Raw genomic sequence first — 17,815 nt, 5'->3', positions numbered from 1 at the left:
TATACAATTTATTGATAAAAAGCTAACTTTCTTATCTATAGTCCATGTGAAATAACTGCTGTTTTGGTTTATTTTTAATTCTGTCTATAAAAATAATTGTAACTTTCAACAACCACTTCCCTGGTTTAGGTGCCCTTCGTTTTAAGAGAAAGATAATTGGGTTGAAGGATGAATTCTACAACCGATACATAATGAAAAGTTTTTTGTTTGAACCTGTGGTCAAAGCATTTCTCAACAATGGATCCCGCTATAATCTGATGAATTCTGCCATAATAGAGATGTTTGAATTTATTAGAGTGGTGAGTACTATTATATCTTTGACAATGTTGATCTTATAATACATGATATAGTTTAGGAGTTTAGATTTTAATTTTGAGACAGATGCAGTTATTGGTGTCTAATTCTGGTAATGTTTAAATAAAATGATTATAATGACATGACCAACAGAAATCTGAAATTGATGTAAAGTTTCTTGTCCAGAATGACTGACTGTTCTGGAAGGGCATTTCATTCAGAGATAAATGGTAATGGTTGCACAATGTTAAAATTGCATTCATTGTTCCCAGATTTGAAAATACTGTCCTTTATTGAAATCTGTTGTATAAACTAATTCTGGATTGGAATAAATATTAAAGTAGGAATGTTTGAAATTGAAATTACTTAAAGGGATATACTAAGTCATTAGTGCTTGAGAGACAGTCCTGATGGTCCACTCATAATTCTTTATTAAACCATTTGTTGTTCCCCAAATATAAAAACCTAAAAAGGATTTTCAAAGCAAATAGCAAGTTAAATTAACAGTAATCTGCACATAGGCCTGCCTTTATGGTTCACTTTTCTACTTGCACTGTAAGGATTTTGCTGTTTGCAACCCACTATATATGTACCTTGCAGATCTGTCAGTAAAGTATGTGTTTTGCACCCCAGGTCTAGACTGACTGAATTCTGTAAAATATGGAAATATTTCCAAAGCAGAGAGGTAATTCTGTCAGAAGATGGAAGTATAGTGGTTTAGTTTGACAACGTTGATCCTGCCAGATCATGGTGTATGCACGAGAGGTCATCCAGACCTTTGACACATTTGCCTAGGTAGGGGTTTGGAGGAGTAGAGGCTGCCCAGACCTCCTATCTTCCCCTTTAGTCCACTGAGACAGAATCCAAAGGCCAGACTGGATCCAGATGTTTGGAGCCTCCATAGCCATAGTTGTATAAGCATCCCAGGAATCAAACCCAGGTCTCCCATGTGGCAGGCAAGCAGTCTACCACTGAACCATAGGAGACTCAATATAAATGTAGTATTCCCAAGATTTTAGCATGTGGGAGTCTAACACACACAGAAGGGATTGATTATCTTCTTCCATGGCACTGTTCCCTCAATACTGACTTCACCCAGACTAAGTAGATTTAAAATTTGCATGGGAAAAAGTCAGGCTACTGAGTGGGTAGGTTGCTGTTGAATGGGGGGAGGTGGGGGATGCTAGGGTATTTTTGGTGATATTTTTTTTTTTGGACCAGCTGCATGGGGGGGGTTAGATAAGCTTTCAGGAACAAAGTTCACATCTTCAATTGAACTTTGTCCCTGAAAGCATGTCTAACGTCTCTCCCAACTATTCAGTGGGTCCAGTAAAAGAGATCACTAAAAAACCCTGGCTGGTATATTTCCTGGACTATCAAGGCTACAATATCATTCCAGTCCTACTACTCTAATGGGTATGTGCATTATTTCCCACCTCCCCTGCTCCTGTGTTTTGAAGGATACTTGAGAAATGTAACATGTTGAGGGCTTTATTTAAGTGTCTTTGAAGTGAGCGTCTTTGTCACTTAAATGAGGCCCTAGGTGGTTAAGGCTAGTGAAAGTCCTTGTTTGAATGGAGAAGGTGCTTGAGCTCCAGAGCCAGAGCACTTCCCCCTGTATAATCCTAGTTTCCTACAAATCCTTCAGGAATCTGAAATTAGGAGTTGGCCACAGACCTCATTCTGTGGTGAAATAAACCATCTTTTCTTTTCATGTGTATCATGGCCCCAATCAGGGAGAAGCACCACATAGGAATACTTAAAGAAGTTATTTTTCCCCCTTCATCTTCTCTTACCTGCACTAGTGTGAGAGAATATCCTTTTATTACATTACAGAGAAATCATGAATTATTTGCTTTTTGATCTTTTTTTTTTCCTTTTCCTTAACATCATTGATATTATTATGATAAAAACAAATTGACATCGTCATATATGTCTGTGTAAATTAAGTACAGGTATTTTAAGTCTAGAGCTGATTTCAGTATGCTTGATTAATGGCTCTGTAGAAAACTTACCTTTTTTATTTCAAAAACTGTAAAAATCCAAAACTGTTACTCTTACATCTCTCTTTCAGTCGAATTATTTATTTGAAGTGCCAGATTTTACCCACAAATGTATTTGCTATATTTGTTAACTGAGCACTTTTAGGACATTTTATGAATATTGCATCTTCCTTGTTTTTCCTTTCCTGTTGTATTAAAAAAACATACTTGCATGCATACATTTGTTTTCCTTTTCTTTTTGAATTAAGTCACTTGGTTTATGGTTGTATTTCTTTCCTATAGGAAGATATAAAATCATTAACTGCTCATGTAATAGAGAATTACTGGAAAGCACTGGAAGATGTAGATTACGTGCAAACGTTCAAAGGATTGAAACTACGATTTGAACAGCAAAGGGAAAGACAAGATAATCCAAAACTTGACAGGTAAATATTAATGCGAGTGTTTCTGTGCTCTAGTAGGAAGTAAAAATAATTCTAATAGCTACTGTATGATACTTGGGCATTGCTGAATAATCTAATTGATAGAATGTTTTCCAGAACTGTTTGCTTAAATCTTAAGGGTGGTTTCAGATTGTAATAAATGCAGAAATACTTGCACAAATTATCTAATTGAGGTTATTAGTAACTGAACCTCTTTTGCTTAAAAACTTAGATGTGCAGTAGATATTATAAAAGATTGTCCTCAGATAATATATTTCAGTTTGAAAATCTGCAAATAAATGCTGAAGCAAGGGAGTAAGGTTACAGCAGATTTCTTTTAGTATATAGGGTATTTTGTAACACTCTCTCTCTTTGTGTCAGATCTGCAATTTTAGGAATTCTGGTTCATGCCAGATAATGTGAGCATTTTAATAAAAGTAAAACACAAACCCTAGATTTTTTACGTTGGTGCATATGTGTAGGGAAGAAAACATGCAGTCTATTTATTTAGATGTGAAAATGTGCCATGTTGGTTTATTCTTGTACTTATGTAGACTTGCAATAGTAGTTGGGCTTCAGACATTAAAAACTACTTGTTCCACAGCATGCGGTCCATTTTGAGAAATCACAGATACCGGAGAGACGCAAGAACTCTAGAAGATGAGGAGGAAATGTGGTTTAACACTGATGAAGATGATATGGAGGATGGAGAGGCAGTGGTACCCCCCTCTGATAAAACTAAAAATGATGATGATATTATGGACCCTATAAGTAAATTCATGGAAAGAAAAAAATGTAAGTGACTAGAAGGAAAATATTTAATTGTCTACTTTAAATGGAAGGCTTAATTTGCATTTTAAGAAAACAGTTGTTCTGTGAGAGAGGATTTTCCTGTATTTTCATATAAATTATTACATTCACCTTTAGTACTTATACAACTAGACTGGCAGTTTATTTATTCAGACCAAAAAACCTTTTCATATTATATTATATGCAAAGGCTTAAAAATATAGTTTTGTGTTCTGAATGAATTTGTTTTTCTTAAAGCACTAAAATGAGAAATACTAGGCAACTAATCAAGTTGTCATATATTTTGTTTGCTCAGATTTATACCTTATCAACTTGTCTGTGCATTAAAGTAATACCGCTAATAGAATATATATATATATATATATATATATATATATATATATATGGGCAACCCTAGCACTCTTAGCTGGTTCCAGAAAAAATGATCATTAAGCAGAACCGCACTAAGCTCTACCCATTTCCCCATAGGAATTAATGTAAATAGAAATAATTGGTTGCTGCCACTTCTTGCTGCCGCTGCCTCTCTAGCCCCAGATGGCAGCCTGGATCCGCATTCCTTCTGCCCAGCCCTGGGCCTCTGCCAGCCCAAGTGCTGGCGCAGGCCCTGCACTCATGCTCACCCCTCACTTGCTACTTCACACCACCACTGCCTTTCCTCACCCGCCTGCCAGCTGCTTCAGCCCTACGTGCCAGCCCGGGCACCGGCACTCCTGCCGGTTCCTGCTGCCTGACTCTGGACACAGGCTGTGCCGGTCCTGGCCCCAGCGCGGGCCCCACACTTTCCACCACTTCTCCCCAGCCCCCCGTGCTCAGGCCCGCCCCCCCACTTGCCACTGCCACAGCTGCTTCTCCCTGCCCATCCCGACTTCTCGCTGATTCCACTGAGCGCTATAGTAAAACTGGCTGAGTGTGCAGTGAAATCGGGTATCAATCTTAAACGAGCACTATAGCAAAATAGCACTGAAACTGCGTTAAGCGGGGGTTGCCTGTACTGGGTTGTAATCCATGACTACAGCTCTTGGGTAATACAGTAGTATACATGAATAAATCACTGCACTCTGTACACCAATGTAAATTAAATTAGACATATAACTACATATTCTATTTTCAACACGCAGCAGTACTCCAGTGCAAATAAATATATTACTTAAAATATATTTCTTTCTTTCAGTGAAAGAGAGTGAAGAAAAGGAAGTCCTTCTGAAAACTAATCTTTCAGGTCGTCAGAGCCCAAGTTTCAAACTATCCTTCTCTGGTGGTACAAAAACTAACCTTACCAGCCAGTCATCTGCAAGTAACTTGCCTGGGTCTCCAGGTTCCCCAGGATCTCCGGGTTCCCCAGGATCTCCCGGATCAGTTTCTAAAAGCACATCTCAGATGGCAGCTATTACTACCAAGGTACTTTTTGAGCTTCCTTTGGGCAACTTTCATTATAGCAGAGTTGGAGCCAATTCAACCACCTGTATAAACCTGAGTGTGAGTTCCAGTAGCTTAAAGACGAATTATTTTGTTTGTGTCTTTAGTTTTTTCCTTGTATATCATATTTATCCAAATCCAGGATGACTTTGAATTAAAGGCAACCCCCAATAATTAGATTCCATTAATGGAAAATTATAACAAATTTATAATTTTCCATTTATAAAATCTAATTATTGGGGTATTGTCATTTAGATTTGTCCCCAAACATGGGGAGGGGGCAAACATCATCTTGCTCCCCCACACACTTGCCCACTCCTGCCTGTCCCCCATCACTGCTGCTTCCCCCCCCCACTCCTCACCAACCCAACCATTACTGCTGCCTGATTCCCCCATTCCTGCTGTTGTCCCATCCCACCATGCACTGCTGCTCCATCCCGTGACCTTTGTTGCCTATTGGGCAACAGCATGGGTCAGGGAATATAGCAGCAGTATGTTGGGATGAGGCCACAGCACGTGCTGCTTCCCTGTTTTCTGACTCTCTCACTTGCTGCCCAATCCCCCACTCATGCTGCTACTGCATCCCCTAAACCAGTTGCTGCCAATCGGAAGCATGGGTTGGGAGGAGGCAACAGCGCTGTACTGTTTCCTCATACCCTGATCTGTGCTGCTGCCCCACCTCCTGACCCATGCTGCTGATTTGGATAGGGAAGCAACATGTGCTGCTTTGCATCCCCCAACATGCTGCTTCCATATCCCCTGACCCATGCTGCTGCTCAATCAACAGAGTGGGTTAGGGATAGAGCAGCAGTGTACACTGCTGTCCATCCCCCACCCATGCTGACTCCCTGTCCCCTGCCCGATTTTCCCCCCCCCCCAACTATTGCTGATGCTCACCCCCAAACTGTAGTGCCACCCAATCTTGTACTCTTGCCATGACTCCCAACTTGCACTCACCACATCATTACTGACGTCATGGCTCCAAGCAGCAGCGGCATCCCAGCAGGTCCTGGTCCTGCTCCTGCCCCTGGATAGAGCCAGAGCACTAATACTGAAAACCAAGATGAGGTGTGTATTTCCCCTCTCCTGACTGAAGAGGGAAACCTCATCTTGGATTTGAGTAAATGCGATAATACAAACACACTGAGTTTTTAATTATGACTATGAATTTGTGACCAGTGTTTTAAAAATTAAGTATCAGGTGTTTATTTGATTCACTGTTTTGCTTTTGCCATGACTTGAATTATGAAATACATATAGCAGTTTACATTCAGTGAATTTGGTAGGGATACTTCATGAGCAGAAATAATTTATACTTGAAATTGTTAATGATAACCTTGCTAAATTTTGCTGTATATCACCTTTTGTCCCCAGTAGTAGTTTCATAATAGGTGTCCAATATGCTGCAGCTATATATATATATATATATATATATATATATATATATATATATATATGAAAGGAATTTAACCGTGGCAAAATACTCATGAAGGTGTCATCATTGCAAGCCACCACATACATTTTTTTAAATCTCACTCTGAAAGAAATTCAACTTGCTTTTTTTTCAATTGGCATTTCGGCAAGGAACTTCCTGAACTATTGGGGAAAAATGATAAAAAGGGTCACCAGTAACTTTACAAATATTCAGAAGGCACATTTAAACTCCTACAAATCTACATTTTTAAGTTAAACTATTTTTCTATTAATTTATATTTAAAAACACTTTTATATACTTTATTTGGCTTTTGAAGTTGGGGGGAAATTATGGCTTATAGATTTCATAGTAATGCAGTACAACAAAAATGGAATCGACTGTTAAATTCTTCAATTTCTATAATGCCACATGGATTTTCTTTGCAGCTGGCTGTTCTCTTAGAAGCTTGAAAATTGATTTTGCTTCATGAGTGCTTTTTATTCACTTCAGATTCTCTTTTGCCTGAAATTTTTTTTTTCTTTCACCAGTTACAGCTGTAACTGAATCATTGTAGCTTTAACTCCTTTGGGTCTGAATTTCCTTTTCTTTACAAATATCTGAAAGAAGGAAGCCAGATTGGAATGAGAACTAAATGAGTCCTTTTTCCCAAATTCTTCTGGAAGTTGAGGGAAGACACTTTGTGCCATCTTTGGAAGGAAATAGCAGGTCATTCTCTCCACACCTGGAAGCATGCATGGAATGCAGTTCTTTTTCTTGGGTAAATTTTCTGTTTATGTGGAGACATCTTCTAGCCTTCTTGAGCATCTTGACAGTGCATCGAGTACTTCACTGTCAATCATTTCCACACCTGTTACTGTTCACCTGAGTTAATATTACCCCAACTGAGTTAAGATTTTTAACTAGAGCTAAAAGCAGTCTGCAGGGCTGTGAAATGGGAGATATTACCAGGAATGGCTAATAGATATGGAAAATGCATTTAAAAGGTTACCTTTACTAATGGAACATCAAGACCATTGAAGAGGAGAGAGGGTTATTAATAGGCCTGTGCGAAGCGGTTAGTGTTTGCTTCAGATTCGGGTTTGGGGGACAGTGATTCTAATCACTGTCCCGAATCAGCTAGGCCAGGCCCATCCCCCGCCCACTCTCCCAGCCCAGCAGTGGCTGTCTCCATCCGCCCCAGCTCCCGGCACTTGTGGGGGCGGGATCCCCAACTCACTGAGTGCTGCCGGGTGGGGGCGAGCCCTGCTGCCCCATGCTGCATGGGGGGGCTCTGCATGAGCCACCCCACGAGGAAACAAAAAACCTGGGACTCGCTGCTTCTGCCAGCGGGGGGAGCGATCCCCACTGCCCCATGCCACGTGGGGGGGGCTCTTCCACAAGCCCCCTGAGGCCGCTGCAGGAGCAGTGAGTCCCGGGGCTTTTCTTGGTTCTTTGTTTTTTTTTGTTTTTTATTTTTTGTTTTTTTTTCTTAAAGGGCCTGAGTTGGCCTGGGCAGGGCACCTGTGTGGGGGCTGGGACAGTGGGGGGGCAGCGAGGATCGCCACGCCCCTCTTCCCCCCCCCCCCCCAGTGAGCACCGGAGCTTTTTTTAAAGTACTGGGAGCTGGGACAGGCTGGGGGAGCAGTGGGGGCTGGCAGGGGTCCCCCCATGGTTTCCTCCCCTGCCCCTAGTACTTACCAGCTTGGAGTCGGCTGCAGCTCCCTGCTGCAGCCACCGAGGACTGACCGAATCATCAAAGCACTCTGAATCTTTTCCGAAGGTTCAGAGAGCTTTGAATCAATTCAGACCTTTAAATTGGTCCTCTGATTCAATTCTGGTTCGGAGATTCGGCCACTGAATCGGGCCCAATCTCCTCCAAATTGAATCACCACCCAAAGCTTCGCACAGCCCTAGTTGTTGATACCTATACAATGAAGAAATATTAACAGGAATCAGGTAGATTATAATGAACTATGCAGAAATAGAATAGAAATGCCCCTGCCCTTCCTGAGCAGTAGGTTTTAAAGTTTGGGTGAAGCAGGAATCTGTGGACCTGCACTCCCCTGAATCCAGCCCTGCATGGAGGCGTTTCCTTTCTCCCCAAGTTCTGGTAGGCCTGCTACTTTCCCTATCCAGATGGACCATGTTAAACTTGACATTCCTCCAGGACTTTCCTTATTAGAGGTTCCTCAGATTAGAAAGACTTCTGCTGAACTTGAATAAAGGAGGTTGTCCGCCTCTGCCTCTCTGGCTGCCTAGATCACTGAGGCATACAGGAGAGGGGAGCCGTGCTTCTAAGCAGGATTATTCATCTAAGGGTATGCAAAGCAGGCCCTATTTGATTTATGATTCAGCATGAATCGGGAACAGTGATTCAGTATGTTGATTCAGATTTCATAGACATTAGGGCTGGAAGGGACCTGGGAAGATCAAGTCCAGCCCCACACCCGAGGGGCAGGAAGTCAGCTGGGGTCATAGGATCCCAGCAAGATAAGCATCCAAATTTCTCTTGAAGGCATTCAATGTAGGTGTATGACAGATCACTGTCCCTGATCTGATTTGGCTGAATCCAAATCTGAATTCAATGTTGATTCGGAAAATCAGCGATTCGGACATAGACACAGCTTTAAATGTTTTTTCTGTGTACCATGAGGTACCAGCATGGCTTGTGAACACTGCAATGCTGGGGCGCATGGAGTGTCCCACAGGAGTGTGTGTGGGGGGGGGGGGGGGGGTTGGCCCTCTACATGCTCGGCGGCAAACCTGGAAGTGGACCGAGGGTACTTCTGGTCCACTTCCACGCCCACCGGGGGGGCCCCAGCACCGCCCCCTCTGGCTCAGTGGTCAGCCACAGAGGGACCCTGGGTGTCCCCCCAGACCCAAGAGGCACCAGTTGCCGAGCTGGGTGGGTGCAGGGGGGGTCCCCAACATGCTCCCCAGTGGCCCTGGAAGTGGACCAGAAGTGCTCCTGGTTCACTTCTGGGCCTGCTGCTGAGCATGCTGGGGAGCCCACACTCCATGTGCCCCACCATCGCAGCATTCACGAGCCACCTGCTACCTAGAGGTATGTAGAAAAAACATTTAAAGCTGTCTCTCTGTCCAAATCACCGAATCCTTTGAATCGTTTCAGAGAGGTTCCGATTTCGATGTGGAGAGTTTAAAGGGTCCTCTGATTTGATTTGGATTCGGAGACTTGGCCACTGAATTGGGCCAAATCTCCACCAAATCAAATCGGGGCTGAAGCTTCGCACAGCCCTGTATTCATCTCCTCTAAACAAGATTGGCTTTCATTGACCAATATTTGTTAAAAAGTTACTGTCCCCTCTTCTGTGGTTTTGCTCGTTTTTAACGTGTATAAACTGGCTTTTTCCTTATGTTAGGAGTGAAAATTCAGATCCAAAAATGCATTTCTACCAACATATCCTTACTGACTTCTTTACCCTGATAATAATTCTTTTTGCTGTTATGCACACAGTCCTTCATACTATTATATGTAGATGTTTTATATTGCCAAGTTGTCGTTAGTAATAGGAAAAGGCTTTCTTACAGTTTATTGTTTTAATTTTTATGCCTTCGTGCATAAGGTACCTTTTTCATGATGTAAATACATTTTCGTAAATTTTCAGTGTTTTAATAAATACCCATTTAAAATAACATTGGAATTCAGCTTTCTAGTAATGTTAACTTGTTCTTATTTTATCTATAATATATACACAAGGTATTAAGCTTGTATAAAAATTACTGTAAACAATGTTAATATAGTAAAAATACATGTTTCAGTGTACACTGTGATTGTTACATTTGTGCCTTAGCGTACAATGGCCATTTTTTTTTAAATTTGGTTCCATACCATTAGACACCTAAATAAAGTTCTTGAATTTTAGGAGATGGTGAGCAGAGATGTGGGTTTACTGGAAAATTTTGAATTGAAAAATGCTCTAAATAGAGCATAATCTGATTTAGCATGTTTATTTGACTTATATTTGACTGACATTCAGTAAACAAAACTAAAGATGTTAATTTTATGTCCCAATAGCCACAAGTATTTGAACTGAAATATTTGATTAGGAGAAAAAAATAAATACAGCATACTTAATGTGGCTTAAATGTTATATTCAAACAAATTCAAAGCTTTATGTGGAAAGAGATTATTTTATTGTAAAAATGTAAAGACAATACACAATAGCATGTACTTCCCTTGCGTTGTTTGTTTAAATTTAAGAAAAAAAAAGCCAACTCACTGAAAACTGTTGACACACTAGTTTTAGCATACGCAGAGAACTGTGCATGACATGCCATGGTTGTCCACACATCTACTTCAACAGAGTTTAACTTTCTTCCACTGAGGTCATTGCGGCACCTCCAGTTTCACTGTCAGTATCTGTAGAATCACTTATTAGTTCCACTTCAGAATCAGATTGAGGCAAATCTGATTCAGAACTACTTGAACCACATTCTCTTTCACTAAACGACGGCTTTACCAATGAGTCTATGGGCAAGGGCAACTTATCATCACTTATGTTCACTAATTGTGCTTCTGACTGATTCTCCAGAAGCAAGAGACTTTGAGAAATAGAAACAAGCTTATTCATTTGTTCGTGTATTCCTCCTTTTTGTCTTGATTGAGCTGATAGCCTTCCAGTTCTGTTCACAATAACTACTGTTGGTGGAATACTTAGGATCCTTAGCGCAATGCTGGACAACAGTTGGGTGTTATAGTAATCCCTTCCACCATGTGAGAGGAGACGTATTCTCTGCGGCCCGCCAAATGATGTGTTTGCTCCAAAGTTTTTCTTTTGTGTGATACTCAGCAGTGTCTGTCATCACGGCTATTTCGTCAATGTTGGGGACATGCTTAGCTTCTTCCATAATTGTATCGAGAGCAGTAGATAATTCATCTGATAAATGTTGTCCTCTCTGTTGAGGATCCAAAAGGTTTGCTGCCAGATGAACTGGATGAGCGGAAAACTCAGATCTCTTAGTAAACATTTGTTTTGCTGCTACTACTACTACTACTTTTTTGGATAGAGGTGAAGAAGGCAAAAGCTCGATTAGATTTTTATTCAGTTGTCTGAATATCTCTGGAACATTTGAAAGGCTTGGTGCATCTCATTCAAGTTTCTCAATAACATCTGAAACTGGTAGTAGCAAATTGAATGTTCCTTGAACTCAAACCCAGAACACATCATTGTCAAGAATCTGCTTGTGAATGTTCATGGGAATAATCTGGGTTACTGTGTCATCTATTGAAGCACACTGCAAACAGTTCTTTCTGCATAGCAAACTATGTAAGCACTTTGTAGCTTTCCTTCCCTTGCTTCTCTTTCTGTAATTTCTTCAAAGTCTGATTAGCAACACGGTTGTTGAATACTTTCACAGTTGCTTTGCAGTTTATTATTGTCTTCATTGTATTCACACTTACTGTGTCCTTTGCCAGAAGATTCAACCCACGAGCAAGGCAGCCAGATACTATTAAATGAGGATACTTTGCCTTTAATATTTGCCATGCAGCTTCCATGTTACTCGCATTATCAGTTACAAGGGCTTGTACCCTGGAGGGACCTGCACTTTCCATTTCTTCACTCAGTAATTTGGCTATGTATTCCCCTGTATGACGAGAAGATTTGGTAACAGTTGCTTTCAGGGATATGAGTTCAGGTGTTGCTAACATAATGTTCAGTAAAGGATTTCCTTGTGCATCAGTCCATCCATCTGACATCAGAGTCAATGATTCTGCTTGACCAGTCTTTTGAATAACCATTGTTTGAACTCATCACACTCTCTCTTAGTGAGTATGACAAAGCGATAACGTGATGGTAACTTATATGATGGGCAAATTAGTTTGTAATGTTCCTTCCAATATTGATTTTTTTTCAGTTATGGAAAGAGGTGCACGACTTGTGAAAACAGCTCAAACAGATGTCTCATCTGTCTTGTCTTGATCTTCTTTTGACATTTTGTCTACAAAGCTTGATAAAAAGCTTGACTGTCTTGAACAGTTACTCATGGTGGATTGCATATCTGGTGACAGTGATCTTGAAAGTGAGGATCCTGCTTCTTTCCCCAGACCTGGTAGCACAACATTTTAATTTTCCATTTTTTGTAAATCTGCTATTTCACTTGAGCTACCAAGTTTCCTGCAACAAAAGAGAGGAAAGATTTTTATTTTAGCCTATTCTAGTTTGGCCTCATCCATCAGAAGTAAGGGAAGCGGCAGGGAGCTTGCTTCCCCCCTCCCTGCCAGAAAGAGCACTGCAGCTCAATTTGCTGCTCAGTTGCCCTGGGACTGCAGAGCCAAAGGGATGTATAGTCTGGCCTCTGCCATCCACTAGAGGACTAAGCTTGCTCTGCTGGGTTGAAATAGTTAACTCTTTATTTTGTAACTTTAAAAAAAAATTGTTAAGCCTAAGCCACTTTGGGTGGTTAGTGCAAGCAGAAAAGCAGGGTACAAATATTTTAAATAAATAATAGTCCAGAGATGTATTAACACCTTTTAAAATTATAATGTTTTAAAACAATATAGATGCTATTCTATACCGTGTGTTGTTTAACATTAATTTGTTTACTTACATAGGATTCCTGAAGTAGACTTTTCTCAGATGATGTTGTTCCACTACTTCATTGTATTAGCTTTCTGTATCTGGCTTGTACTCTTTCAGGACAGTTTCTACATGTTATTAAATGTTTCTTCATTCTTATTGCGTTGGTAGCATGCTCTTGCCCGCAATATTTCCATCTACCAACTTTCTTCCTTCAGTGGCTTGAACTTCACTAATTTTTTTCTGATTTAGGCATTATTGTGACTACTTCAAACCAAAAGCACTAAAAAACTAACAGATCTTATGCAAACACTTCCAAGTTCCCCAACCCAAGAAAAGAAGTGCTGCTCTATGTGTTTGCTGAACTGAAAGTGAAACAAAAATTAATCACAGTTGTAGCTTTGGTTTTGATTTGACATGCTCAGCCAATTAGGTAAATTCATAACTTGATTTTTGTTTTGGATTATTATGTGAGTGTATTTACCCTCCTGTTTACAAATCAGTAAAACATATATGTACTCTCTCTCACACTTCCTAGGAAATAATCACCTGAAAAACATTAATTACAACTTTGAAACTGCCAAGCTTACCTAATATTGTATTGGCATCCATTCATTGTTACTAATGAATTTTACGAAACAATGAATTTTTAGAAATGGAAAATTTCCCACGGAAAAATAAAGCATGGAAAATTTCCCGGAAAATTTTCCGGCCCACATCTCTGGTGGTGAGTGTCTACAATTCCCATTGTAGTCCTATTAGAGGTGCACCAATACATTGGTCCGATACCGGATCAGCACCAATATAAAGAAAATTGTCCATACCAGAGATTGGCCTGATAAATTGGATGATAAATGGCCCATGCATGCATGTAGCATCAGTGCAGCATGTAGGCAGTGAGGAGCACTGCCCAGCAGCTTGGAGTGCTGCGTGCAGCTGGTAAGTCTGGTGTTCTAGAAGGGGAGCGGGGAGGGAAGGGGCATGGGGGGGGTGCAGATCAAGGCCCCCGCAGTGAAGGAGTGGGGCTGGGGAAAGCACTGCCCAGCGGGGGTGGGGCGGAGCTGTGGCTCATCAGGGGTCGGTCCCACTGGTGCACGTAGTTTGTTCAGCGGCTCATCTGACGCTCATCTGGTGGCTCCTGCTGCTGCTCCCACTTCTCGTATGGGGGGGGGGGTTGTTCCCCAACCCCAGATTTGTGCAGGGTGGAGTGGGGTGGGGCCGGGGCTGCACTGGGCTCTTCCCGCCCCGTCCCACGCAGATCCAGGGGCACGCGCCCCCACCCTCTCAGACCAGCAGCGGGAGCAGTGGTGGGATGCACCGGATAAGTGGGCAAGCACCAGATGAGTCCCTAGATGAGCAGTGTGTGGCAGCAGGAGCCGCCCTCCCTGTGCCCCCAAAACAACCCATCACTCCATCCTGTGTCCCCCGTCCCCACACCAGGTGGGCAGTGCTTGCCCCAGCTCTGCTCCTCCCTCACCACGGGGGCCTTGATCTACCCCCCACATGCCCCTTCCCTCCCCCCCGCCCCCCCTTTCCACCCTAACAGACTTAACAGCTGCACGCAGCTCCAAGCTGCCAGGGTGGTATCAGAAATTGCATTTGTATTGGCCGATATGCCTCCTTAAACAACTATTGCTATCAGCCCCAAAAATCTCTTATCGGTGCACCCCTAAGTCATATATGGGCTAAACTTCAGAAATCTGAAAGTATTTTAGTAATTGGGAATTCTGAGAGTTCAGTATCTCTGAAGATCAAATTATTTATTTAGATGTAGATACTCTAACCTCAGGTCCTCGTGTTTCACTTAACATGAACTTGCTTACAATGCTGTTAAAAAGCATTTTAAGTTTTACATTTCCCAAACTTGTTTAAATTGTGCGACCTTCACATCTCATTCATGGAGTTATTTAACATATAGTACAGTTATTTAAAATTACTATATTTTAAAATTAGCATTAGTGAAAAGAGACCGTGTTATAAAACTATCTTAATTGATGATTCAATTTGAAGGATGTTCTGTATTGTCTTTGAAGTGCTGCCAGATCGCTCATTGCTGCAGTCCGGTTCTCAATCTTAGATAAAAGATATTTCCACCTTTAAACAGATAGAGCTGCAGTGACTATTTTTGCTAAGCAGTTTGGATTTTCTTTAATTTCAACCTAATATATCCCCATTAGGTAGGATAGTTTCACTTGGTAGAGCTCTATTTTGGATGTATTCTAATAAGCACTTCCAAAAGACATTAGTTTTGTGCTTATTGAATTTTTTTAACGAAGTTTCAAATGTATTGGTGATCCTGTAAAAATATACTGCAGTAACAACATTGTCATTTTCTTTGGAAATTAGGCATACCTACTTCATTTTCATATGAATTAATTGCATCTTTTTTTCTTTTTGTTTTTTGCAGGGAGGCTTAGTGGGGCTTGTAGATTATCCTGATGATGACGAGGAAGATGACGAAGATGAAGATAAGGAAGAAACTTTACCTTTGTCAAAGAAAGCAAAACTTGAGTCATCATAATGGCAACTGCCTAAGATCAATACCAGTTGGGGGGAGAGTAATTTTTCCAAAACCCACAAAAAGTAGCAATCTTTTGTGAATTACTGTGTATGACACAGATCAACCTATACAAATGGATTTCTGCCAAACAAGTGCCAATTCAAAGGAGCAGAAGAAGGGGAAATTCTACATTTAGGGGAAAGGACCTTTGAGCTCTCCAGCTTGGACCACACATTGCCCTTTTCTCAGGGAAGGAAATGGAAAAAAAAAAAAAAAAGAAAGAAAGAAAGCCAACAGGGCAGGAGTTTTGTTAGTGGAACTCTGGATTGGCTGGTCAGTTGCTACAATCAGAATATGCTTTCTTGGACCATGTATGAGACTTGTGAAGAAAAGGCTCTTTTGCCATAATTCTTCACTAGTTAAGAATGCCAGCAGTTTCTTTATATAAAGAGACCTGCCTTTGAAATCATACATTCTGAACATTTTAGTCAAGCTACAACAGGTTTTAAAAACCTCTATGGGGAGGGCCGAATATAAAGTTTCTTCTTTTTTTTTCTTTTTTTTTTTTTTTAATCTGTTCCCTTTTGCCCTTTAAACTGCAGAATTTTTTGGAGGTGGGGGATTTGTCTGTCCCTTCTTGATTAAAGATTGAGTGGAATTCTAGATGTGGTCACTTTTGTGTCATAATTTTTATTTTTTTTTTTATTTTTTTATTTTTTTTTTTTTGCCCCCTGAGTGTATGCTTAGTTGTTGAGTATATATTTGGGACCATTAAAAAAATTTTGATGTAATATAATCTCACTGTTGTGCTGGTACCTGTTTCACCCTGTGTAATTTTGTTCTGCATCACAGTTCTTAATATGTTTAGGATTTTATGGAAGATGGTATAGTTTTTATTGAAAAAAAATGACTCTTGCCACAATGTGCATAAAAAGCAATACTATTTTGTGACTAAATATTTTATATTAAACTTTACATCAGCAACTGTCTTGAGAAACTATTCAGGGAAATAGGGTGGAATAGAAAAGGTGAAGAAACCTTATAAGTATGAAATTAGTATTCCAAAGAGACTTCAAAATTTCATAACTGAAAACAATGATAGTAAACTAACAAATCAAAATAGAGGATGGATGATTTAGGAATAATACTATATTGACACATTTGACTTCTAAAAATAAAAAAGAATAATCAAAAGTGAAGAAAAAACTGCTTTTATTGGTATTTTTTTAAACCTCTTATTCCCTTTGGAATACCAGTTTTAGTGATATAGACGATGGTTCCAGAATTACTTAGCAAAATACCATCTATTGAAATCTATTCTGATATCTAATTGAAAAACAGTAATTAAACTTTGATTGCAACTCAGTGACCATACTCTTCCCCTGTTTTCCAAAATCAGAATAATATTAATTCTTAGTAAACTGAAATACTATGTATTACTTCCTTAGTTGCTTTTACAAGTGAGGAGGGATGCATCTAAAATAAGCAGTAAAATTGTACAAATATTAAGTTAGAAGTTTGTTTGAAAAAGAGTGAAACAAAAGATGTTTTATTTGCATAACCAAAAATTGATCCCCTGTCCTCATTCACGACAATGTCACATACTTTTATTCTGCTGTAAATTAAGATCAGCAGGAAACCAGAACTTGACCCCACACATAAAAGGAGCTTAGCTTTTTGCCTCAAAAGTGTTGCACTGCATGCTAGAACAAGGAGTTAACTTTTATTCTCTAGTTTTCTCTTTCCAAAAGAAAGAGGCTTTTGGATGTTGTGCCAGCTATCAGTGTTGGTAAGCTTCAGCTTTCATTAATGCATGCATTTCCAATTTTAAATGAAAGACCACAGCATAAAAAATATGAATTGGTTACTCTAGCATAAAATGAGAGTTGTTTTCACTTTGCCTTATTCACCTTTTCCTCCAAAATTTACTTCTGAAATTAGTTCTTGAGGTCCAACAATATTTTTAATTATAAATTGTATTCAGAGTGTGTGGTATTTGTGAAGGGATAATTTTCAGTAATGGAGGTTGGGTGGACAGAAGAGAATGAAGCCATCTGTTTTTAACAGAACAGGTACTACATACAGTTGTAATAAGAGTTTGCACACTGCACTGTTGACATGTTTCAACACTTACCTGGAGGGATTATATTTATGGATCAGGCTGTTTCAGTCGACCTGGATTTTCAAATGCAATTGGTTAGAAAAGTTTCTAGGAATTCTGAAAATCTGGACAGCAGTAGCTTAGTCTAAAAAGTATCATTTGTTTGAAAACTATTTGCTGTTTCACCATTGTGATAGGAGCACTGCTCTTAGGTCTGGATGTATCCATGAAGTAACAGTGGTATGATATCCACCTGAATGCATCATGAAGGCAGAGCTACCCTTGAGGTTAAAGGCTTTAGGAAGAACCTTACTTT

General features: G+C 40.2%; 1 protein-coding gene across 2 annotated transcripts in view; it reads left to right on the top strand.

Annotated features, from left to right (window-relative positions):
* PPP4R3A (protein phosphatase 4 regulatory subunit 3A) overlaps positions 1–16,763 on the top strand; it is a 64,764-nt gene extending 48,001 nt beyond the window's left edge. For both annotated transcript variants that reach the window (XM_006275954.4, XM_014596497.3), the window contains 5 exons: positions 130–299; positions 2,580–2,722; positions 3,324–3,514; positions 4,701–4,927; positions 15,306–16,763. In XM_006275954.4, coding sequence (XP_006276016.1) covers positions 130–299; positions 2,580–2,722; positions 3,324–3,514; positions 4,701–4,927; positions 15,306–15,419 — 845 coding nt within the window. In that variant the 3' untranslated portion in view covers positions 15,420–16,763. The remainder of the gene's footprint in view (positions 1–129; positions 300–2,579; positions 2,723–3,323; positions 3,515–4,700; positions 4,928–15,305) is intronic.
* Positions 16,764–17,815: the final 1,052 nt, after the last annotated feature.

Source organism: Alligator mississippiensis, chromosome 2 (assembly GCF_030867095.1).
Source record: "Alligator mississippiensis isolate rAllMis1 chromosome 2, rAllMis1, whole genome shotgun sequence".
NCBI lineage: Eukaryota > Metazoa > Chordata > Crocodylia > Alligatoridae > Alligator > Alligator mississippiensis.
This window is presented reverse-complemented; position numbering and strand designations above follow the sequence as displayed.